At 49.1% G+C, this 25820-nt stretch overlaps 1 protein-coding gene and 1 pseudogene across 1 annotated transcript; one reads left to right on the forward strand and one right to left on the reverse strand.

Annotated features, from left to right (window-relative positions):
• The window catches only part of LOC102728136 (kallikrein-1-like), a 4561-nt pseudogene extending 3323 nt beyond the window's left edge, over positions 1-1238 (forward strand).
• Positions 1239-6043: 4805 nt separating this feature from the next.
• Positions 6044-9996, reverse strand: KLK4 (kallikrein related peptidase 4). Its single transcript, XM_081807707.1, has 5 exons — positions 9788-9996; positions 8330-8492; positions 7384-7634; positions 7161-7297; positions 6044-6626 (listed from the first exon to the last, which is right to left on the reverse strand). Exons 1-5 carry the CDS (start codon positions 9846-9848, stop codon positions 6474-6476), a joined length of 765 nt encoding a protein of 254 aa, XP_081663833.1. The 5' UTR covers positions 9849-9996; the 3' UTR covers positions 6044-6473.
• Between the last annotated feature and the right edge of the window lie 15824 nt (positions 9997-25820).

Raw genomic sequence — 25820 nt, forward strand, 5'->3', positions numbered from 1 at the left:
GTGCAGAGGCCCCGGGGGAAGTGGGCCTGGTGTGTGTGAGGGTCAGCGAGGCCAGTGTGGGTGGAGCCCAGTGAGCAAGGGGAGAGGGCGGGAGGTGACACCAGAGGGAAGAAAGGGGCCCATCCTGTGGGGCCTCACCTGGGGGCTCCTCTGAGGGACCCGGGGGCTGTGGGCAATGCTGAGCAGAGCAGAATGGGGCTGAGTTGGGTGTTCACAGGTCCCTCAGGCATCTGTGTGGGGTCAGACCACAAGGGTGAAGGGGGGCGGGGAGGGCCTGGTGTGGAGTGAGGACAGGGGTGGCCAGGGCGAAGTCAGGAAGGGCAAAGGGGTCCACTCCTGATACCTCTAAATGGAGCCCACAGGGTTTGCTGAGCGACTGGGAGTGAAGAGAGGGGCAGACAAGACTTAGAATGATCTGAATTTTGGCTGTAGTCTCTCAGCTGAGCAGCTTCAAGCAGACGTCTACACTCACAATATCTTACACACACAACACGCAGGTGGGCACCCCAGCCTTTGACCTCCCCAAGGCCCATTTGAGCCCACTGTTTTTCCCCAGTCCTCCTCCACCCTTGGGTCTGTAAGTCTCCCACTCCTAACTTCCCCTCCCGCAACCCATCCAACCCCGAGCCTGGCCCCTCCTGCCCACCCCCCACCGACTCACCTACTGTCCCCTCCTGTCTGTTGCCTAGCTCAACCCAGGTTTGTCCTTGTTCAGACCTGGACCCTCCTTCTTCACGGGCCTCTGGCCCTCATTCTCTCCCTCTACCTCATCTCTGTCCTGCCGCAGTGGGTCATTCTAATCTCAGAACTGACCTTGCCCCTCTCTGCTCATGGGCCTTGTGGAGGAGTATCCAGTCAGAGAAAGCTATTTGGGAGAGGTGACATCAAAGATGAGGCCTGAAGTTCAGAGGGTCCGGTAGATGGATCCCACATCTTTTCCCTGCAGACCTGTCTGCTGGGACTATTCTCCTGGACCCCCGTGCCCCCCTCCCCCGCCGCAGAAACTAGACCCTGAAGTCTTCTCCCCACTGGCCGGGACTTGAGCTGCTGTCCTCTCTGTTGGAATCCCACCGGTCCTCTGGAAGTGGACTCTGGAGAGAACTGTGATTTTTCCCAGAGCTGGGTTGTTGCTGTTTGTGCTCTGTGAGCCCAGGTGTTAGAGCTGGTTCTCCGCCGGCAGGCAGAACCTAAGGCCTTGCCGACCGTCCTTTTCCTCTCCCCTTTGTGCTGCAGGGTGACTTGGGGGGCCCACTGATCTGCATTGGTGTGCTTCAGGGAATCACATCCGGGGGCCACATCCCACGTGGCAGCCCCAGTATGCCTTCTGTCTACACCCAAACTGATTCCCTACCTGCAATGGATCAAAGAGACCATGTGGGTCAACAGCTGAATGCCTCTGACCTTCCCCTCCCCTTAGTCAAATAGAATACACAGCAAATTCTGGCATCATTTGTCCTTTCTAGGGACCTAGTTAGGGACCCACCCGGCCTGTGTCTTAAAGTGTGGAGTCAGGGGTAGAGACGGGGAAGACCAGTGGCTTTCAAATTGGGCCCCCCCCACCTCCAGGGGACAACTTCTCACACAGGTTCTACAGAGACACACTTAAGGCAGGGGTGGTCATGTTCTTGTGGGAGAGATGGGTGTCCGCCCTAGAAGGGTGGACAGTGACATGTGGTAGATGCTCCCCACGTGGCACAGAGCAGAGTCGGAAAGTACAAAGCAGATGCATGCACACCAAGGACGGAGTTTAAAGCACAGCCATGAGTGAAAAAGTGTGAACACACGAGTCACGGAGCATAACAACCTTACACAAATTACACTATGCGCCCACGATACTCGTTCTGTAGAGTGCAGTCAAGTAATGATGCCCAGGGAAGAGGCCAGAAGGGGTGCCTGTGGGGCGTGGGAGTGGATTATGGGTATGAGAAGGAATCATTAGTTTTTAGTCGAGGGTTTGAGTCAATGCGTTGAATTTAAACACAGTGGAGGTCTGAACGTCAGCCCCCATCTCAGTTCCACCTACAAGCAATTCCGTGCCAAACCGTCTCAACCCCTCTCCAACTTCCGCCGGAAACCCTTTCCGGAACTGAGGAAGAACACGCCCTCTTCTACTCAGGCCCCACCCCAGAGACGAAGCCCCGCCTCGCCAAGCCCCGCCCCCAACTCAGGCTCCGCCCCAAGCCCTACACTCCGCTTCAGGAGCACCCACAGGGGATGAAGTGGAGTCTCTCTTCCTGCAACATGGCCATCTTCTAGGGTGGTCCGCACTCCGTGCCATTAGTGATGGGGCTTTGGCGGGGCCCTGGCCTGGACTCCTAGAGGCGGAGTCAGAGCAGAAGGGGGAGGAACCGGGGCTCCGGGGGCGGGGTCAGGAGCGAGGAAGGTTCAGGAAGGTGAGGCCTGGACAGTCTTCAGTCAAGAAAGCTATACGTTGGGACCCCTCTTCTGCACCTCTCTCCCTACACACACCTCGCCTCTCCCCCACCCTCAGACACAACAGTTGCGAAAGCTGCCTGGGTGCACACAGCATCTCACATTCACACTCCTTCCCTCCCCAACATGGAGCCTCTCTGCCCATGCAAGAGTTGTGGGGGAAGTCTCAGGCTCCACCGAGTCCTCAGGTGAGTGTGAGGCCGTTAGCTCAGGTCTGTCCACCCCCCACCTCACTCTGTTCTTCCGCTGTGTCCCAAGAGATCTCTGGGTGGGGAAGGGCAGTAGGAAGGGCACCTCATCCTGGGCCCTGAGTCTTTAGCCCTGAGACGCGAAGCCTCGAGACACAGAGACAGGAATGTGAGACAGCCGGGAGGAAAACAGAGTGTCAGCAACAATTAGGAACAGGGAAGATGGCGTGCACAAATCAAAGAAAGAGAAACACACAGTGAGGTTCAGAAACATGGGATTCAGAGAGAAAGAGACGAAAAGGTAAGGCGAGCGGCCTGGGTGGCGGAGTCGGTCTGCCTTCGGCTCAGGTTGTCGTGATCCCAGCGTCCTGGGATGGAGTCCCACATAGGGCTTCTTGCTCAGTAGGGAGTCTACTTCTCTCTCTGCCGCTCCCCCTGCTTGTGCTCTCTCTCTCTCTGACAAATAAGCGAATAAAATCTTAAAAAAGAGAAAGGTAAGGCAAGAGTGTCAGAGCTGGGACAAATCAGGTGATGGAGACAGAGAGCAGGACAGGAGAGCCGATGGATGCTGCATCTGAAGGATACAGAGACAGCAAAGACAGAAAGAGAGAGAAATTACCAAGCCAGAGATACAGACTCAGACTCACAGATGGAGAGACAGAGACGTCAGAGACCCAGAAGGTGAAGTGGGGGCCAGAGAGGCAGGACACAGACTAGCCTGTCACTCACTCACCTGGCTGATCTGGGCTGGGCTGGGTTCCAATCTGCCGCTGCTTCCTGGAGCCACAGGGAGGCTTACAGGTTCCTCTCCACAGGCTCCCCCACCCCTACAACTGGTGGACACATGCCTTGGGGGGTCAGAATGCTGCTCTCTTCCATTCCACAACCCCCCAGCCCACCCACCTCCTGGACCCCCATCAGGGTGTTTAGAGCATGGGTTGGGGAAAGGCACTCTGAGAGTGAGTTCTGACCCAGAGCCCCAGGCTGCTCTCACCTCCAGCTAGCACCTGCTCTTCATTTCTGGAGGTCTCCCCACCTCAGTCTCCTTTGTGTTAGGCTTATTGGCTATTTTTTTGTCTAACACCTTGGCTCCTTTATATTCACCCATTCTTTCTAATCTAATTATTCAAAGCTATAAATCTGCTGCCCCTCACAAGTTTTCATATGTCACATTTTTATTGCTCAGTTCTAAGTTTTTAAAAATTTCCATGATGATGACCTTTTCATCCATTTTTGTCCATTATGATTTAATTTTTATCATGAATTATTCAGATGAGTGGTTGTATTTTAACTTCTGTGCATACGGATATTATGTTGATGTGCATATTGAATTTTAATTTTCTTGCATCGTGGCTGGAGAATGTGGTCTGTGTGATACCAAATCCTTTGCATGATAGTGGCATTGAAATCTCACACTTCCATGGGATGAATTGCTCCATTTCTCCCTGTACTCCTACCAATTTTTATGTTAAGTATATTCAAATTTGGAATTGTATTTATTATAAAATTTTTATGAAGAATTATTACTTTGTAGTGACCCACTCTGCCTAGTAATGGTTTTAGTATTAATGCCTAATTTGACTGATAACAGTAAAGCTACCTTACCAGTTTAGGGATAATATTTCTTGGTAAATCATTTTCTGCTTTCAACTTTTCCATGAGCTTTTGGTGTGTCTCTAATAAATAGCATAGAACACTTTTACATTCTAATCTGAGTTCAACCAATTGCATTTATTGTGATTATTGGTATATTTAGTACTATTAATATCATCTTTTAAATTACTGTTTGTCTTGCTTTTTTTGTGTTTCCTACCTTTAGGGGATCATATAATTTTGTGGGATTTTTTTTCCCCTTCGTTTTTCCCCTTTCTGCGTGTTTGGACTTAATTTACACTATTTCTACTCCTCAGTGGTTACATTTTATATTTTATTACATTGTATTTTCCTTGTCATGAAATTCAAAATATTTTATAATTTCCAGTATGGTTTCTTCTTTGAGCTGTGGGTTATTTAGAAGTGTATTTCAAAAATTAAAACATGTGGGTGGCTCAGTCGGTTAAGTGTCTGCCTTCAGCTCAGGTCATGATCCCAGGGTCCTGGGATTAAGAGACCTGCACTGGGCTTCCTGCTTAGTGGGGAGCCTGCTTCTCCTCTACCCCTCCTGGCTGCTTGTGATCTCCCTCTCTCTGTCTTTCTCTCAAATAAATAAAAATCTTAAAAAAAAAAAAAGCCATGTGGGGATTTTCTGCATCATCATTTTGTCATGATTTCTGGCGTAATTACCTTGTGGTCAGACAACATACTCTGCATATTATAACTTTGAGAATTGTTGAGACTTGCTTCATAGCTCAGTATCTGGTCACTTTTTGTAAATGTTGTATGAAGTTTTTTTAATTAAGGTATAATTTTTTATTGAGGTATATACAGTGCAATGTATGTGTCAAGTGTACCAGTTCAATGAGTTTTGATGAATGCATGACCCCCGTAACCCACACTCCTGTCAAGTTCTAGAAAGCTCCTATCACCTCAGAAAAGTTCTCTTACGTCACTTCCCATCGTTGCCACATCTACTCCTCCTTCCCATCCCATGATTAGTTTTGTCTGTTCTAGAATTTCACATAAAAAAGGAACCATACAGTGTGTAATATTGTGTGTCTGGCTTCTTTCACTCAGCATAACGATTTTGAGACGCACCTCCATTGGTGGGTCTATCAACAGTTCATTTCTTTTTATTACTGAGTAGGGTTCCATTGAATGAATATGTCATAGTTTGTCCTTTCCCCCATGTACGGACATTTGGATTGTTTCCAGTCTGGCTATTATGAGGAAAGCTTCTATGAGCATTCTTGGCTAGTCTATTTTTTTTTTTTTCATTGCTCTTACATAAATACCTAGGGGTGGACCTGCTGGCCGTGGGACAAATGTATGCTCATCTTTCTCAGAAATGGCCAAACTGTTTTCCAAAACAGTTGTACCGTTTATAGTATTTCACTTTTAGTTATTTCACTTCTTACTTTATGTATTTTGAGGAGTATCTCCCGAAGACCAGATTCCCAAATAATATATTTATTAATATATTCTTGAATAGACATTCTTAGCAGTATATTCTTATGGATATACTTTATCAGTGAAGAGTATGATAACAACTCCGAATATTCTTGGGCCCTCAGTCTCCCCCCATCTCTGCCCTCAGTCTCCATATTTCTCCATGATTCTTCCCACCATGCCCCAGTGACAGCAGGAGGGCTCTGAGGCAGATTCAGGTGAAAAATCCTTCAAATGCATTTAAGAAGACAAAACCAAAACAGGTTAACCAAAGCAAAAAAAGAAAAAAAAAAAGAAAAAGAAAACTAAGCAAGAAAACCTCATTAATTTGTCATTTGCTGACTTGACTTTTTTGAAATTGGACAACATCCACAGAATCAATTTCTCTTAACGTCTCAAGCATATCTCCTCCCTTGGGAATCCAGTGGCCCTCCTGGGGGAAACTAAGGCCCAAGGAGGAAAAGTTATTTGCTGGAATCCTGTGAATGGGAATGGAAGCAAGGACGACAGTTCAAACAGAGCCTGTGTTTCTCTTAGATTTTATTTCTGGGCTTGAGATAAGGGAACAAAAAGGTGAAAAACCAACCTTCTCTGCTACTGGTAAGGCTGGACCAACATTTTGCCACCAGGGGGCACTTTGTACAGGAAAAGATTCTTTGTGGGATTGGATTCCTGGGGCTGAGGGAGGAGGGGGTTGGGGGTCTAGACTCCTGGGTCTCAGGGAGGAAAGCACTGGACACCCAGGGTCCTGAATCCCTTCCACAACATATATTGGGGGCTCGGTTTCTTGGGTCCAAGTTCCAGGAGTTAACTGTCCTGGATGGTTTTCTGTATCCAGTCAGTGAACTTGCAGAGGTTGGTGTAGACGCCTGGCACGTAGGGTAGGCCACACTGGGCTTGTCCAAAAGACACGAGGCCCTGCAGGGACCCGTTGCAGACCAGGGGGCCCCCAGAGTCACCCTGGTTTTGGAGAGAGGAATGGAGAGAATCCAAAACACAGAGAGGGTGGAGACAGATTGAGATCAGAAAGGAACCAAAAGACACCAAGAGACAAAGACAGGGAAATAAAAGATAGCAACGCACACCTTTGAGGTCCCATCCAGTGCCCAGACTGTAGGGAATTCTGCTCCCCTAGGTCCCAGCAGCTGTTTGATTCTCCTGGGTTGTTGTTATTCTGCCTCTCTCTTTTTGTTTTATCTCCCCCTATGGCTTGTTTCTCTGTCTCTGACTCCCAAAGTCTCCATGCCTCTCTGCATTTCTTGGTATATTCTGTTTTTCCCCCCATTTCTCTTTGCGTTTCATCTCTAGGAGTCTCCCTCTGTTTCTCCCTGAGGTATTTCTATGTGTGTGCGCGCGCGCGCTCGTGTCTATGACTCTGTTTCTCCATCTCTCTATCTTCCCGTGTCTGTTTCCTCCCGCGTGCCCATCCCTCCCTTCTCCATCCCCCCGCCCCGCCGTCTCCTCCTCCCTCCCTCTCCCCTCCCCATCTCTCACTTTGCAGGAGTCCTTCCGGTCCTGTCCTCCGCCAGCGCAGAACATGCTGTGGTGGTACACGGGGGCATAGAAAGCTTTGCAGATCTCCTCGGGCACCACCGAGATATTCACGCACTGGAGCACTTGGGGCTGCCTGCCTGCGACGCAGAGTCTGGGTCAGCCCCCTCTGGCTGGGAGGAGAACCCTTCAGGGAGGGCGGACGTACTCACACTCAGGAGCTCACCATCAATCAGCTGACCCCAGCCAGAAACGAGGCAAGAATCCCCAGTTGCTGGGCACTGGGAGGCGATGCTGATGTTCCGGATGGTATCAGACCCGGACACCGATTCTTTCAACTTGATGAGCATGAGGTCGTTGGCGATAAAGGGTTTGTTGTACTCTGGGTGCTGTATGGAGAAGCTGGCCTCCATCATCTGGCTGCCTGGCTCTTGGTTGGCCTCCAGACTGTGCAGTCCCAGCCCGATTGTGTAGGAGCTGAGGGCCACGGGGGACGGGTTAGTTTTTTTTTTTTTTTTAAAGATTTTATTTGACAGAGAGAGAGAGACAGCGAGAGAGGGAACACAAGCAGGGGGAGAGAGAGAGGGAGAAGCAGGCCTCCTGCAGAGTAGGGAGCCCGATGTGGGGCTCGATCCCAGGACCCTGGGATCATGACCTGAGCTGAAGGCAGACGCTTAACGATTGAGCCACCCAGGCGCCCCGGACGGGTTAGTTTTGTGGCAACTCCACCACTATCTCCATTGTCACCCTCAGGCACAACCCCATCTCCACCCATTTACCCCAACCCCATCCTCCATTGTCACCCTCAGCAACCCCATCTCCACCCACTTACCCCAACCCCATCCTCCTCGCTAAGCACGGCGCTAAGAGCTACCCAGCCATGCTCTCAAATCCTCATTCACACAATCAATAATCCAGCAACAAGAATTTGTCTTAATCCACTAGTGACTCGGCAACTGAGATGGGATTTCGACCCCGGGCTGTCTTTCCAAAGCAACAGCCCCCACTTCCCTCGCAGAGTCTCTCTTCACAGGGGTTTCCACTCTTAGCACGGAGGCGGAGCCTGGTATTAGGCCCCTCCCCCAGCTAACAGTACATCCCGGTCCCGTGTTCCTCCCCTCCCCCGCCCCAGGCTCCGCCTCCGCCCCCGCCCCACCCCGCCCCGCACTCACTCCTGGAAACAGTGTGCCGCTGACAGCACCCATTGCGGATGCACCAGAACGCCCCCGCAGAAGAATTCGTTTTCCGTGAACAGTGCCGCCTGCCAGGGCTGCGAGTGCGGGCTGCAGTCCTCGCCGTTGATGATGTCGCCGCCGCCACCCGAGGCCAAGGATCCTGAGGGCGGGTCAGGGCTAGGGGCGGGCTCGGGGTGGAACAAGGCTCCTGGGGGCGTGGCCACGGGCTAAGGGCGTGGTTAGGGCTTCAGGGGTGTAGTCAGGTCTGGGGATGGTCTCTGGGTGGAACCAGGGCTCCTAAGGGCAGGGATCGGTGCAGGGGCGTGGGCTAGGATGGGGGGCAGGCTCAAAAAGCAGGACTAGGGCTCCTGAGGGCGGGGTCTGAGGGGGTTCACGGTGCAGGGGGCGTGACCAGTGCGTCGGGGGAGGCTGGGGTGCAAGGGCGTGACCAAGGCCTCATGGGTGGAGTCAGGGATCCTGAGGGCAGAGTCAGGGCTCCTAGGGGCGGAGTCAGGGATGCCGAGTTAGGCTCGGGAGGTGGGACCAGGCCTCCTGGGGGCGGGGTCCTGGCGCAGGGCTTTTACGGACCAGATCAGGTTTCTTGGGGTGGGATGGGAGATCAGAGTAGAGGAAAGGGATCTCTTGTCGAGAGGGGAGTTGCAGCTTTGAGCCAGCCACACCCATCTCCAAGATCCATTTGCTATCTCTCTCCGTCTGTCTCTCCCTCCCTCCCTCAACACACAAACACACGCACACACGCACGCACGCACCACGCCAGGCTCGTGTACTACCCGGGCCACAGTCCCCCAGAACAGGCAGAAACCCTCAAACAGGGTGCAGAGACAAGGGTGACAGCCAGACGCTCAAGGAAACAGTGTCGCTCTTTGTGGCCTTCAGTGTCCCGCCTTCCCCGGCTCAGCCTCCTCCACAGTCCCACCAGCAACAAGCCGGCCCACAGGGAAACCGCATCACGTCGCCCCGTGACGTGGGTCTCTGGGGGTCCGTGGATCAGAGACTCAGGAAGCAGGCACATATTACCCGAAATGGGTGACTCCTCCAGAAGCACAGTCTCCCTGTTAGCGGCACCCTGGGCTTCCCACGTCCTCACAGCATCATCCGCCGTCGTTGTCACTCCACGGGATATTTACAGGCACAGACCGCCAGAATCCTTCGCCCAGTAACGCACCGCCTCTCACCGGTTCGACCACACAGCTCATCACAATGTGTCACACACAGAGGCGTGCAAAGCCACACACACAATGCATCGGCAGCACACGCACAAACTCCCTATGATGCGAGGAATCACGTGTGTGTAACCAGAGAGCACGGCACGTGGTAGGTCACATAGGCAGCTTTAGTCATACCTAGGAGGACACTGAGTCATGGCTGCGCAGGAACAGACACTGTGCCCCAAGGCACAGACAGTCACACACACACACACACACACTCAGATACCTGTGACACCGAGGATGAGGTACCCCAGGAAACAGCCCCAGGGGTTTCCTGCTGTGGTCATGCCGTCAGCACCTGCACACGAGGGTGATGAGTCTGGGGGGACCTAGAGCTCAAATCTCTCCCTCCATCTCTGTCTCCCTCTCTTCCTGTCCCCCTAGGATAGTATTGGTCAGACAAGGTCCTATGCCAGCCCTGCCCCCCAACACACACATCGTAGGTCTGAGATCCTCGCCCACAGCCACAGAGCCTAGAGAGATTTGGAGTGAGAGATAAAGGGAGAGGGAGAGAGAAGCGGAAAGCGAGAGAATTAGATGGACCGGAAGGTATGGAGGAAGTGTCATTCTATCTCTAAACTGGGAGAGTAGGAGCATGGAGACGGGGCGGTGCGGATCGGAGGGGACTGAGACAGCACTTGCAAGAGATAACCAGAGACAGAGGGAGAGCCAGAGTCATGGACAGAGACATCAGAGAAACAGAGAGACTAGGGGAGCCGGAGAGAGAAAGGAAGAGACACTCTTAACCAGAGAGAGAGTGAGAGACCTCTCTGGGGAAGAGACATGGAGGCACAGGGTCCCGAGGCTGAGATTCACAGTGGCGTGGAGTTGTGGGAGACTTCGCTCTTGGGGCGGTGGGCGGGGCGGAGACCACAGGGACACTCACCTGGCTGCCTCTGGGCTCTGGGATCCTGCACTGGGCTGCTCTCCCACAGGCTGCTTCCTGCAGGGGCCCCTGTGGGACTTATAAGCATCCCCCGCTGGGCCGGCCTGCCCCCAGGGACACATTCCTGGGGTCAGGTGCTGCCAGTTTCCAGAGGTGCCGGGAGCAGTGAGCCAGCGAGGACAACCTGGACTCAGGGTCCCACCTGTTTCTTGGTTCTCGCTCTCTCATTCCCTCGTGTTCTTATTCTCTCTTTTTCTTTCATTTTCTCTCTCTTACGTTCTCTTATTTTCTCTTATTAAATCTCTCATTCTCCCTCCCTCCCTCTGTCTCCCTACTATGTTTCCGCAGCAAACCTTCCCGGGTTCAAATCCAGACTGCATCATGGTCTATCTTGGGAACTGCATCCCTCTGAGACCCCATTTTCCCATCTGTAAAATCAGGGAACTATTGTTCCTCACTCCCAAAATATCTATCCAAAAAGAGAAGGCAGAGAAAGTGCCTTGGCACAGTGCCAAGCATGTAGTAGGTGCCCAGTCAGTGGGAGCATGATGAAGCCCTTGCTCAGTAAAGAGCAATTGCGCACCTGCCTTGCTCTGAGCTCTGCTGTCTGCACTTGAGATGCAGGAAGGAACAAGGAAATTCTAGCGCTCATGGAGCTCACATCCCAGTAGGGGAGACAGACAAACAGAAAAACGAAAAGGAAATATCTGGTAGTCACCTGTGTGCAGAGAACCCAGGTGATGGTAGAATGACCGGGGCAGGGGGCCTTCTGCAGACAAGGCGGTGGTTGGGGAGTCAGAGGAGGGGACATTTAGGCTGACAGCCACCATGCCATGTGAGCCTTGCAGGAAAAAGGGAGAACTCGGTGTGTGCAAGGCAGAGCAAGGAGAAGGAACAGGGCAGATTGTGCAGGGGTTTCCGTGCTGGGGAAGAAGTTTGGGTTTATTTAAGTGCAATGGATTTTAAGGACAGGGGTAGGGGGAGTAACATGATCTTATTTACTTTTAAGAGACATCCTGCGTGGAGAACGAGAAGGGAGCGGAGACCAACACGGAGGTGGGAGGTGGCAACAGCCCAGGTGGGCGATGCTGTGGTCCAGGAAGAAGAGGAATGAACGGACGAAGGGCTCACTTTGGAGGTAGAACCAACATACTCACCAAGGGGAGGAAAGTGGCGGGGGGAGGGGAAAGGAGGCGAGAATGGTGCCTCAGAGGCTTGGGCTGACCATTTGTGGAAGCGCGTAAGGAGATGTGGGGGCAAGGGCTGAGCTGGGGATGCCCGTCAGGAGCCAAGCGGTTGGGTGCATGGGCAGGCAGAGGTGCAGGCAGAGGTCAGAGCTGCTGAGAAGCAGTGGGGAGTCATAGGGGAGAGGTGGTGTTTAGAGCCATGGGGTTGGGTGAGATCACCTAAGGAGCAGGTGTGGACGGCTCTGATGAGGGGTTGGGCGACAGATGACCATGATGATGAAGCATGAATGTCTGTGCTTCTCTCTGCCTCTCTCTGGCCTCATCTCTGTCTTTCTGACCCTGTCTCTGTCTGTTGCTGTCTCTTAGTGCCACTCTGGTTCTCTAGATCTGTCTCCATTTATCTGCCTGCATTCAGCCTCCTGGTGGCACACAGACCCCCAACCCTGCCCTGGTCCTGGGACCAGCAGCTCTGACCACAAGGACAGAGGAGGCAAGGAGGAGGGGCGGGGGTGCAGGGGGGGCTCAGGTCTCACAACCGCCCAGACGTGACTAAGGTCTGGACAGTGGCAGGAGGCAGGTTGGGGCCAGGGCTGGGGCCCAGGGCTGGGCAGCTGAAAGAAAAGAGAAGAAAGTAGACGTCACGTCTCTGTCCCTGTTTCATGGCCTCTCCTATGCCCTGTCCTGCCCAAGGTCAGACGGAAGTGACCCACTTATTTGGGGATGGGTCCAGGACAGAGCTGTGGGAGAGTTACTCCATGGAGATGCTTCTGGCCTGGCAGGTGGGAATGGTTTGGAGTGTGGTGGGCCGGGGAATGGGGCTCCCTGGCTCAGAGCTCAGGCTGGGGTGGGGGGTGGACAGAGGCAGAGACAAAAAGAGACAGAGATGAGCAGAGAGAGAAATAAAATCACAGAGCCGATGGGATGGAGAGGAACAGAGACAGGGGGAGAGAACAGGAGGAAGAGATAAAGGCAGAGAGAGAGACAGAGACGAGAGCCAGAGACCGAAAATGAGACAGAGACAGATAGATAGGGACACAGATGGAGAAATCACCATGCATCCTGGTAGTCATTTTAAAAACGCAGACAAAAGGGAGTGTGAATTTCCACCCAGCCTGCCCCACCCCAGTCCCTAGGCCCCATTCTGCAGAAGTGGCACCCCGTTCACGAGTCCCCTCTGGCTCTCAGTTCACCTGCAGGCCCTCCGGGCGGCACCTCGGAAACATAATTCAGACCTAGCAGGTCACCCACCTCGGCTCCTCTCTCCCTCTCCAGACCCTCTCCACTCCCACTCCTGCCCGCTTAAGTCTATTCCCAGAGGATGTGGCTCCTGCCAAATGACCCCAACCCCTGTCTCACTTAATAACTAAATCTACATTGGGGCAGATTATATTACCTGAAGAGAAGTGAAGTGTTTTTCTTCTTTATTAAGAGCAATGGGGAGGGCGCCTGGGTGGCTCAGTTGGTTGGGCGACTGCCTTCGGCTCAGGTCGTGATCCTGGAGTCCCGGGATCGAGTCCCGCATCGGGCTCCCTGCTCAGCGGGGAGTCTGCTTCTCCCTCTGACCCTCCTGCCTCTCAGGCTCTCTGTCTCTCATTCTCTCTCTCTCAAATAAATAAATAAATAAAATCTTAAAAAAAAAAAAAAAAGAGCAATGGGGAGGGGCACCTGGGTGGCTCAGTCTGATAAGTGTCTGCTTTTGGCTCAGGTCCTGATCTCAGTGTCCTGGGATGGAGCCCCACATCTGGCTGTCTGCTCAGGGGAGAGTCTGCTTCTCCCTCTCCCTCTGCCTGCCCCTCCCCCTACTTGTACGCTCTCTCTTTCTCTGTCAAATAAATAAAAGCTTTAAAAAAAAAAAAAGCAATGGGGGATTCAGTACGAAAAACCCCACAAAGCCTCATGTGGACATCTCCCTTGTCCCTGTCCCAGGCAAGAGAGAGGCCAGCACTGAGCTGGCCAATCCTGGGGTCTGCCTGGAATGGGGGAGAATGGAGAGAGGGGGTTTTACTGGAGAGAGAGAGTTTAGCTTACTCCAGCCTGGGGAGCCACAGAAAATGTATCCTGACCACATGTATGATGGGAGGATGGCTGTGGGTGTGGAGACCACCAATGGGGGGGGTGCATCTCCTGGTCCTTCTGCAGCAACAGGGTTTGAGAGGGACCTCAGCAAACATCAAAGGAACAGAAATTAAGATGGCGCCCCTGTGCACCAAAGACCTGGACTTTCACCATTTTTCTAGCACCAGCCAAGTTGAGTTATCTGTCACCACTTTGCAGAGGAGGATAGGGAACCCCAGAAGTGACTGAGACATTTCCTGCCTGGCGGATTTAGATCTGCTTCATCCAATACAACAACCACCAGCCATGGGTGGTTACTGAGCACTTGAAACACAGCGGCGGGTGTAGTTGAGGAACTGGCTTTTAACTTTTATTCAATTTTACCTAATTTAAATGTAAACACTGAATCTCGATTCAGTTGTTGAAAAGGTTTTAAGTACATTTGGAACAATCTGGGTACATGAATCTACTTTTTCAAGTTGAAGTTTTATAGGCTGCGTAGAAAGCAATTATTTCTGATGAAAATTTAGCGTTTAGATAGGGACGCTGCTGTAGGGGTAAAATACTGACTAGACTTTGAAGACCTGGTATAAAAGAATGTAAGCTATCTTATTATTAATTTTATACTGATCACATGTTGGAATGATCATAATTTGGACATGTTGGGTTAAAATAAAAACATTACTAAAACTAAAATTTCACTTGCTTCCCACTCTTTTTTTTTTAAACTTGGCTACTAGAAAATTTTAAATTACATATTTGGCTCATATATTTTTTTAAGATTTTATTTATTTATTTGAGAGAGAGAGAGAATGAGCGGTGGAGAGGGGCAGAGGGAGAGAGAGAGAGAGAGAGAGAGAGGGAAGCAGACTCACTGTTGAGCAGGAAGCCTGATGTGGGCCTTGATCCGAGGATCTGGAGATCATGACCTCAGTCCAAGGCAGACGCGCTTAACCGACTGAGCCACCCAGGCACCCCAATATTTGGCTCATATTATATTTTGATTGGATAGGGCTGATTTGGAGAAAATAGGAATCAAATCAAATGGGATCAAAGCTTAAGTGGTATCAAGTGATCTTAAGTGGAAACTGCCAGAAGCACTTTTTTTTTTTTTTAAAGAATTTTATTTATTGGGCGCCTGGGTGGCTCAGTTGGTTAAGCGACTGCCTTCGGCTCAGGTCATGATCCTGGAGTCCCGGGATCGAGTCCCACATCGGGCTCCCTGCACAGCAGGGAGTCTGCTTCTCCCTCTGACCCTCCTCCCTCTCATGCTCTCTGTCTCTCATTCTCTCTGTCTCGAATAAATAAATAAAATCTTTAAAATAAAGAATTTTATTTATTTATTTGACAGAGAGAGACAAAGCGAGAGAAGGAACACAGCAGGGGGAGTGGGAGAGGGAGAAGCGGCTTCCCGCGGAGCAAGGAGCCCGAAGCGGGGCTTGATCCCAGGACCCTGGGATCATGACCTGAGCCGAAGGCAGACGCCCAACGATTGAGCCACCCAGGCGCCCCTAGAAGCACTTTTTAAAAAAAAGAATTTACTTATTTATTTGTCAGAGAGCAAGAGAGCGAGCGCACTAGCAGGGGGAACGAGCAGGCAGAGGGAGAAGCAGGCTCCCCCGACAAGCAGGGAGCCCGATGCGGGACTCGATCCCAGGATCCTGGGATGATGACCTGAGCTGAGGGCAGATGCTTAACCAGCTGAGCCACCCAGGTGTCCCTGCCAAAGCACTTTGTAAATTGGTTGTGGAGGTGGGGGAGGGGGCGCAGTGACATTTTTTTTTCTTTCCTGTTTATCTTGGCCCCCAGAAGTGTCACTGATCTCTAAAAAAAAAAAAAAGCTCTAGAAACAGCAGATCCTTGGCTGGGCTGATCTACAATGGCCCTCAACTGCAGGAGAAAACTATTTAACACAGAAACTTGGTCCAAAAAACTTCTGATCACACTCAGAGTAGAAGCTAGAATTTTCACTGTGACCCAAAGGCCCACCCATGATCCTCTCCCTCTTTGTTCCTGCTTTGACTTCATCTTCCTCCCTCTGCCCTCTGCCCACTGCAGCCGTACCTGCCTCCTTGCTGCTTCTTAGATATATAAAACATGTTCCCACCTCAGGATCTTTGCACTTGCTGCTGCTTCTACCCAGAATGCTCTCTGCCCACTGTCTCTCTACACTGTCCTTATTCAGGTTTCTTTTTTTTTTTTTTTTAAGATTTTATTTATTTATTTGACAGAGAGAGAGACAGCGAGAGAGGGAACACAAGCAGGGGGAGTGGGCGAGGGAGAAACAGGCTTCCCGTGGAGCAGGGAGCCCGATGCGGGGCTCGATCCCAGGACCCTGGGATCATGACCTGAGCCGAAGGCAGACGCTTAGCCGACTGAGCCACCCAGGCACCCCTTTATTCAGGTTTCTTAAATGTCCCCTCCCCAGAGGATCCTTCCCTGACAGCCCTCTGTCTAGAATGGCTCCATTATTTTACCCTTATTATCAGCATATATACCATCATTATTAGTATAAAACTTATTATCAGTATATAAATCTATACCAATTTCCTACTGCTGCTGTAAGAAAGTATCACAAATTTACTGTCTTTAAACAACACAGATTTAATCTCTTATAGTTCGGAAGGCCAGAATTCCAAAGACAATCTCATTGGACCGATTCATTCTGGAGGCTCTAGGGGAGAAGCCACTTCCTTGCTTTTTGTAGCTTCTAGAGACACCTGCATTCCTTGGCCAGCGGTCCCTTCCTCCATGCTCACAGCCAGCAATTCTGCTTCCAGCGTCACATTGCCTTGTCTAACTCTGATGCTCTTGCCTCTCTCTTGGAAGAGCCTTTGTAGGGGCGCCTGAGTGGCTCAGTCGTTAAGCGTCTGCCTTCGGCTCAGGTCATGATCCCAGGGTCCTGGGATTGAGCCCCACATCGGGCTCCCTGCTCAGCGGGAAGCCTGCTTTTCCCTCTCCCACTCCCCCTACTTGTGTTCCCTCTCTCGCTGTGTCTCTCTCTGTCAAATAAATAAATAAAATCTTAAAAAAAAAAAAGAAGAAGAAGAAGAGCCTTTGTGTAATCCGGGTTAATCACCTCATCTCAAGATCTTTAATGACATCTGCAAAGTCCCCAAGTAAGATCATAAATTCACAGGACATCTTTGCTGGGGGGCATTATTTTGTCTACCGCAAAAATCACATGACACATTAGTGATTCACTTGTTCATGGTGTCCGTCTCCTCCACCGGAACATCAGCTCCTCCATGAGGACAAAACATCCCTGCCCAGGTCGCCCTTGCATCGCCAGGGCCAAGAACAATGAATGCCTGGAACGTGGTAGGTAGTCAGCAAATACTCACCAAGTGAACAAATGCCCTCAAGAAGGAAAGAAGTAATGCCCTTACTAACCATTGATATCCAGTAACAGAAACAATTTCCAAACTGATTTTACACTGATTAAGAGACGGACTCTGGAACCCAGACTGTCAGGGTTCAAATCCCGGCTCTGCCATTCACTAGCCGGGTGACCGTGGGCACATTACCAAGTCTCTCTGTGCCTCTGTTTCTTATCTGTGAAATGGGAATAACTATATTACTTGTCTCACAGAATATTGGGAAGTTTCCAAATAACACCGAGCCTGTCACAATGGGAAATACTTCATAAGTGTTCACTTTTGTTGTTAATATTAATATTACTTTGCAAATATCTGAAACAGTGTTTGGCAAAATGTGATGCTAACCCAAAGACAGGAGGTTTCTGTGTAGTTCAAAATAGATACAAACAAATTCAGGGGATGCCTGGCTGGGTAGCTCAGTCAGTTAAGCATCTGCCTTGGGCTCAGATCCTGATCCCAGCATCCTGGGATCCGAGTAAGGCTCCCTGATCTGCAGAGAGTCTGCTTCTCCCACTTCCTCTGCCCCTCCCTTAAAATAAAATTTTAAAGATTTTATTTATTTATTTGAGAGAGAGAGATAAAATCTTTAAAAAAAAATTCAGCAACATCTTGGAGGGTTCTTACGGTATTCACCTTGGCCATCAGGAACTCACGAAGTGAGAAAATATAGCACATAGAACTCAATCAAAAACCAAATCTTGGGGCGCCTGGGTGGCTCAGTCGTTAAGCGTCTGCCTTCGGCTCAGGTCATGATCCCAGGGTCCTGGGACTGAGGCCCGCCTCGGGCTCCCTGCTCTGCGGGAAGCCTGCTTCTCTCTCTCCCACTCCCCCTGCTTGTGTTCCCTCTCTCACTGTATCTATCTCTGTCAAATGAATAAATAAAATCTTAAAAAAAAAAAAACAAAAAACCGAATCTTGACTTCACCACCCTAGCTTAGCAAATTCAGCTGCCAGTTTGTTCCTTATTAGGAACATATGAAATCCACTCTTAAACAAAAAAGTGTGTGTTGGTGGTTAGATATCCCATATAAGTGTAATCATGCAGTATTTCTGGGACTGGCTTATTTCAGTTAACACAATGCCCCTCAGGTTCATCCATGTTGTCACACATGTCAGGATTTCCTTTTTTAAAGCTGAATAATATTCTATTGTGTGAATATACTATATTTTCTTTATCTATTCATCTGTTGATGGACACTTGGGTTGTTTTCACACACAAATAAATGTCTCTAGGGACTCTGATTTCAATTCCTTTGAATAAATAACCAGAAGTGAGATAGCTGATCATACAGTAACTCTACTTTTAATTTTTTGAGAAACCGCCACACTGTTTCCCACCGCATCGCACCATTTATGTTCCCACCAGCAGGGAACAAGCGTTCCAATATCCCCACATCCTCACCAACCCTCCTCATCTCTGTTTTTGTCTTTGTTTTCATAATCGCCACCCTAACGGGTGTGAGGTGATATATCTCCCTGTGGTTTTGATCTCCGTTTCCCCGATGATTAGTGACATTGATCATTCTTTCATATACCTGGTGGTCATTTCTATGTCTTCTTTGGAGAAATGTCTATTCTAGTCCTTTGCCCATTTGTAAATCAGGTTATTTGTGTTTTTGTTTTGTTTTGTTGCTTTTTGCTATTGAGGAACTGAAGGTCCTCATATAGTTTGGATATTAACCCCTTATCAATTGTATGGTCTACCAGTGTTTGCTCAAACTCCGTAGGTCACCTGTCACTGGAGATGGTTCCCTTTGCTGGGCAGAAAAGTTTTAGTTTGATGTGATTCCACCTGCCTATTTTTTGTCTATTTTTTGTTTGTTTGCCTGTTCTTTGGTGTCATATTCAAGAAATCATTGCCAAGATCAATGTCATGAAGATTCTTCCCCTCTATTTTCTTCCAGGAGTTGGACAGGTTCAGGTCTTCTGTTTAAACCTTTAATCCATTTTTTTTAAGATTTTATTTATTTGAGACAGAGAGAGAGTGAGAACAAGCAGGGAGGAAGATCAGAGGGATAGGGAGAAGCAGACTCCCCGCTGAGCAGGGAGCCCAACCCAGGACTTGATTCCAGCTTCCTGAGATCATGACTGAGCCAAAGGCAGATGCTTCACTGACTGAGCCACCCAGGTGCCCCTCTTTAATCCATTTTGAGTTGATTTTTGTGTAGTGTGTAAGATAGCGATCCAATTTCATTCCTTTGCATGTGGATATCCAATTCTCCCCACACCATTTGTCGGAAAGGCTGTCCTTTCCCCGTTGTGTATTCTTGGCACCCTTGTCTAAGATCAGTTGACCACATATGTGTGAGTTTATTCTGGGCTCTCAATTCTGGGCATTTTTAAAAAAATACTTCATTTATTTATTTGAGGAAGAGAACAGAGTGAGAGAGAGAGAGCTGGAGCAGGGGAGTGAGGGGCAGAGGGAGGGGGACAAGCAGACTCCCCACTGAGCAGGGAGCCCAATGCGATGCAGGGCTCAATCCCAGGACCCCAGGATCATGACCTGAGCTGAAGGCAGACACTTAACCGTCTGAGCCACTCAGGCGTCCCTGGGCATTTTTTTTTTTTAATTGGCCACCAGCATTGATGGATCAGATTTCAAGCTTCTGTTGAAAAGTCAACATCGAGTCTGCATTTCCAGGGACATTATCCATCAGCAGTAGGCTCTGAGTGGCCACCGCCCTGGGGGCAGTCTGTGGGTTCCCTGGCCCACACCCAAAGGCTTCCCGCATTTACATTACCTGCCTGGCCCTAGGAGGCAGCAGAGTTCGTGACCCCAGCGGAGAAAAAAAGAGGACACATGGATACAGAAAGACTCAGACATAAAGAGATCAGAGAAATCGAGCCACTAAACACAGTAATGGTCATACACTGACATCAGGGTCCCAGAGCACCTCCGTATAAACCTACTTCTAGATTAGACAGACAGTTCTTTTTTTTTTTAGATTTTATTTATTTATTTGAGAGAGAGAGAACGAGAGAGAGTGCACGAGAGGGAAGAGGGTCAGAGGGAGAAGCAGACTCCCCGCTGAGCAGGGAGCCCGATGCGGGACTCGATCCAGGGACTCGATCCAGGGACTCGATCCAGGGACTCGATCCAGGGACTCGATCCAGGGACTCCAGGATCATGACCTGAGCCGAAGGCAGTCGCTTAACCAACTGAGCCACCCAGGCGCCCTATACAGACAGTTCTTACTTTGTACTATTCTAGGCTCCTCACAATGTTAACTGGCGTAATCTCCTCAACATCCTCTGAAATAGAAGCCGTTACCGTCCCTACTGTACAGATGATAAAATGAAGCACAGAGAAGCTAAGAGCTGTTTGTGGGCGACTAAGCTGGTAAGTGGTAGAGCTGGGATCTGAACCCTCAGCCCCACGCCGTCCCCACTGTGTGTTCCTAACCACTAGGCAACACTGCCTCCTTGTGGAGCTGGAGACACACACAGGGAGAGAGAGGTTGTGGGGGTAAGGGACAAAGAAGGGGCCCCAGGTTCCCTGGGGTGGGTCACTGTGGGCCCCAGCACCCAGTTCTGGAGCTAGACAGGGGACAGACGGGCAGGTGTATCCCAGGTGGTGGCAGGAAGAGGAGGCCACCTGAGCTTTGCCCCTGGTGGGCTCAGGTCCTGATCCTGATCTTGGGTCTCTCAGGTTCTAAAGGGAAGGGCTAAGAGTGTGGCCTCTGGGGTCAGACCCGCTCCTGTGAGACCCTGGGCAAGAGACTGAGTATTTCTGCCTCAGAGCTCAGCCACCGTAACCTCCAACTATTGCTACCAATGTAATGATTTAATAAGTTGGAGAAATCGGGGAGCCTGGGTGGCTCAGTTGGCTACGCATCAGACTCTTGATTTTGGCTCAAGTCATGATCTCAGGGTCGTGAGATTGAGCCCCTTCCCTCTGCCCCCCCCGCCCCCATCAGGCTCCATGCTGGGCGTGGAGCCTACTTAGGATTCTCGCTCTCCCTCTGCCTCTCCCCTCCCTCTCTCTCTAAAAAGAAAAAGAAAAAGAAATAGCCAGGTTTGAACCCAGAGAGACTTGCATGAGAATCTGTGCATGTGTGTGTGTGTGTGTGTGTGTGTGTGTGTGTGTAAAACATCATTTCTACTTAATTTTTTGAATAGGTACTATTTCTACATGGTACAAAAATAAAGTATGTTTATTTAAGAGTATAGAGTGATAAATCATGACCATATCCCCCTCTGTCCTGTCCTCCCCCTTCTTCAGCTAGAATACATTACTTGGGCCATTTTCAAAGGTTTCGTTGCGCATAAATAGGTAAGTGCAAAGTTGTGTTCTTATTTCTCTTTTGTCTTTAGCCACCGGGCTGGGATCCCAGCAAAGTAAGGCGTCTCCTGGTGTTCAGAACACTTGGTTAATTCTTTTTCCTGTTATAAGCACGGAAGACCTGCAATGCCTGGGTAGTTTCAAGGTTTGTGAAATACTGTTTAGATAATTACATAAGTTATAAAACAATGACTGGTGTGAAATTTACAGATGAATCATAATTATATCTGTGGCTATAAAGCTTTCTGTTGGAAAGTCTTTCAGTCTGGGAGAATTTAGTGGGAGGCATTTTTTTCCCCTCCCCCAGGGACCTTGTTATTCATTTTGGCCAGCTTAGAGCTGACCAGAAAAGAAACTGAAAAGAGGGCAAATAAGACCCAGATGAAAGCTGCCTATAGGGAGATCTACGACCATGATGACTAAAGCTCACTGAGCACTTCCAGTGGGCCAGACGCAGTTTTTAGTATAATGTTTTATTTTGAAGTAGTTCAAGAGTCTCAAGGAGCCACAAAGAAGTACAGAGAATTCTCAAGTAGCCCTCAGCCAGTTTCCCTCAATCACATCTCTCATAACCATAGTACTTTGTCAAAACCAGAAAGCTGACTTGGCTACAATGGTAAGTGGGGCACAGATCTTACTTGAATTTCATCATTTCTAACATCTCTCTCTCTGACTCTCCCATCACCATCATCAGGATACACAACTTTGCATCACCAGGAAGAAAAGGGTCTCGTGCTATCCCTTAGGGACCACACGCTTCCCCCTACCCTCAAGCCCTGACAACCACTGGTCTGTTCTCTGTCACTAGAATTCTGCGACTTTGAGAATGTTATATAAATGGGATCATATGGTGTGTACCGCTCTGAAATTGGGGTTTTCCCCACTCATGGTAATGCCCCGGAGATCCATCCAGGTTGTTACATGTATCAATTGTTTGTTCCTTTTATAAGCATTTAAAAAAATACTTTGTGTATATCTAATCACTGACCTTCACAAAAGCCTGAAGGTTGTAGGTTCTGTTAATATTCTTCTTTGCAGATGGAAAAACTGAGGGCAGAGAAGTGAAGTGACTTGTCTAAAGGCACATAGCAGGTAAGTGGTAGAGCTGAGATTTGAACCCAGGCAGCCTGACTCGAGGGACGCTCATAGAAACAAAACAAAACACAACAAAACACCCACCCACACACTTGGTACTAACGAAGCTTGATTTTTAAAAAAGATTTTATTTATTTTTTATTTGTCAGAGAGAAAGCAAGCACAAGCAGGGGGAGTGGCAGGCAGAGGGAGAAGCAGGCTTCCCGCTGAGCAGGGAGTCTGATGCAGGGCTCCACCCCAGGACCCTGGGATTATGACCCGAGCTGAAGGCAGACGCTTAACTGAATGAACCACCCAGGCGTCCCAGCTGATGAAACTTGATACCTTCTTTTCCTTTTTATATAATCGAAGACCCCCCTAATCCCACTTATGGATATATATTCAAAAGAATTGAGAGCAGGGTCTGGAAAAGATATTTGCACATTCCTGTCCATAGAAGCATTATGGATGACAGCCAGAAGGTGAAAACAACCCATTGATGAATGAATGGATAAACAAAATGTCATGTATCCATAAAATGGAATATTATTCAGCCTTTAAAAAGGATATCCTATCACATGCTACATATGGATGAACCTTAAGGGCATTATGTGAAGTGAGATAAGCCGGTCACAAAAAGACAAGTATTAATAGGAGATATCTAAAATAGTTAAATTCAAACAGACAAAATAGAACATTGGCTTCTGGGGGGCGGGCAAGGAGAGGGGGAATGGGGAGTTAAAATGTGTAATGGATACAGAGTTTCAGTTTTGCAAGATGAGAAAGCTCTGGAGACAATGTGAATGAGCAAAAACATGAATGGACTTGACACTGCTGAACTGTACTGTTAAAAATGGATAAGATGGGGAAAAATGGATAAGATCGTAAATTTCATGGTCTGTGTTTTTTACCACAATTAAAAATAAAATGTTAAAGAAGACTCCCCTAATGCTTGAGTTGGTTACAAAGTTTGTGACACACCATTTAGTCAACTGCATAAGTTATAAAACAATGACTAAGTGTGAAAATTAGTAATGACTCTCGTAATTGTTATCAGCGGAGGTAAATGATACAGCCCTGAAGTTCCCTGGCTTATTTCTTAAGGTGCATTGTTTTAAAAAGCTATTAAAACTCACCACAGACTCCTAATTGTGGAGATGAACAATTTCACTCTTCTTTGCCTATTGCCCCGGAGGAGTGTTTGGTGGAGTGATTTCCTCACAATTTTTTTCTTGAAACCCAAGCCCAAACACAAAGCTTTGTTGGGTATTATGTTCAATTATCCTTGAAACAACCCCTTGAGGTTGTACTCTTTTTCTTGCCATTTCACACACATCCATTACATAGCCGAGCTACGGTTGGGATCAGGCGCTTTGGCTCCCGCAAGGTTGTACGCTTACCATTCTGCTATCTTGCCTCACGGAGGAAAATGTCGACAATGGTTTTCTCTGGCTGGTGAGACCACAGGGCGGTTTCATTTCCTTCATTCGTGCACCTCAGTGTTCCTCAAAGTAACTGGCCAGTCTCTGGCACTCACATAACCCCCACACATGGAGATGCACAGCTCCCAGAGCCAAGATCAGAGCGAACACGCCTCTTCCTTCTGTACCATTTCCAGAGGTCTCTGGGATGGCACCTGCATTGAATGTTCTCTATCCCTTTGCTCCCAACAGAATGGAACATGATAAGCTCCAAATGGTCAAATCCAGCCTAAGCAGCAAGGAAAGAAAACCTAAAGCCATGTGCTTATGTGCACAATGGCACGTAGTGAGAACATGTAGGAGAAAAAAGGTGCACAAGTGCCTTTGAGAACTTCACAGCACTGCTGGGGCACCCGGGTGGCTCAGTCGTTGAGCGTCTGCCTTCGGCTCAGGTCATGATCCCAGGGGCCTGGGATCGAGCCCCGCATCGGGCTCACAGCTCCGCGGGAAGCCTGCTTCTTCCTCTCCCACTCCCCCTGCTTGTGTTCCCTCTCTCGCTGTGTCTCTCTCTGTCAAATAAATAAAGTCTTAAATAAATAAATAAATAAATAAATAAATAAATAAATAAAATCTTAAAAAAAAAAAAAGAACACAGCACTGGTGTGGGCGTTCTCCTTTATGGAAAAGATGAAGTAAACAGTTAAAAAATACAGTCTGGAGCGCCTGGCTGGCTCAGTTGGTGGAGCATGCCACACTTGATCTCGGGATCATGAGTTTGAGCCCCACGTTGGGGGCAGAGTTTACTTAATTAAAAAAAATTTAAAATATATATATTCCAATCAGCTATGAAGGTTTGAAGAAAAACAGCAGCAATAACACAGCACAACAATTTTGCCTGGTGTCACAAGTTCCTGGTTAAGCTGAGTGTATTCATATGCAATAGCTTGTCCTCACAGAATTAACTCCTGGATGGTTTATTTGCTGGAAGCTCCCTGGTGACCATAGGTTTCTTACGATCATTTACAAAATAGGAACCATTAATGAAGATGACGCTGTGCAAACTGTGTCAACGTGTTTGTTCTAGATAAATTAGAGCTGTTAGAGTGACTGTTTTAGAATATTTCGTGTTTTCTGAAAGTTAAGAGCCATGTTTTCGGGTAGCAAGCAAGTGAAGAGGGGCTCAAGGTCCTCAACAATTCGAGAAATGCAAGTTTACTATGCAGGGTATTATTTTACACCGATTAGATTGCAGGGGAAGCTGGGTCATGTTAAGAAGCAGCAGTAACCTGAACTCCAGGGATCCTTGGGTTCTGCTCATGGAATGTGGAGGACAAAGCCACTCAAGGCTCTTCTTGGTCAGATTAACCGTATGCCCACGCTATCACTCAGCACATCCACTCCTCGGTTTAGATGCTGTATTAGTCACCAGTTGCTAGGTAGCAATTCGCCCCAAATGTATCAGTTTAATACAATAAGCTTAAAAAAAAAATCTTACACAGTTTCTGAGGATCAGGAATCTAAGAGGAGCTACCTGGGTGGTTCTAGCTCAGGGTGTCTCACTAGATTATAGTCAAGATGTCAACCAGGGCTGCGGTCACCTGCAGGTTCCACTGGCGCTGGACGGTCTCCTTCCTGGGGGGGTCACTCCAGTGACTGTTGGCTGGAGGCCTTAGTTCTTCACCTTGTGAACTTCACCATGTGGGCTGTGGAGTGTCCTCACGACATGGGCGGTTAGCTTCCCCCAGAGCAAGTGAGCTGAGAGGGAGGGAGAGAGAGGGTGAGAGAGAGAGAGGGAGGGAGGGCAGGAGGGAAAGAGAGGGTGAGGGAGAGAGGGAAGGAGGAAGGAAGGAGGAAGAGAGGGTGAGAGAGAGGGAGGGAGGGCAAGAGGGAAAGAGAGGGTGAGATAGAGAGGGAAGGAGGAAGGAAGGAGGAAGAGAGGGTGAGAGAGAGGGAGGGAGGCAGGAAGGAGGGAGA

The sequence above is a fragment of the Leptonychotes weddellii genome, chromosome 16, assembly GCF_054177405.1.
Source record: "Leptonychotes weddellii isolate Sample4059 chromosome 16, ASM5417740v2, whole genome shotgun sequence".
NCBI lineage: Eukaryota > Metazoa > Chordata > Mammalia > Carnivora > Phocidae > Leptonychotes > Leptonychotes weddellii.

What these genes read in the sequence shown, in the direction of transcription:
- KLK4 (XM_081807707.1), bottom strand. Translation starts at nt 9,848, where the DNA reads ATGACCACAGCAGGAAACCCCTGGGGCTGTTTCCTGGGGTACCTCATC. An exon ending in CCTCATCCTCGGTGTCACAG is followed by an intron (nt 8,493 to 9,787) that starts GTATCTGAGTGT and finishes ACCCGCCCTCAG; the next exon opens with GATCCTTGGCCTCGGGTGGC. An exon ending in ACCGGAAGGACTCCTGCAAA is followed by an intron (nt 6,627 to 7,160) that starts GTGAGAGATGGG and finishes CTCCAAAACCAG; the next exon opens with GGTGACTCTGGGGGCCCCCT.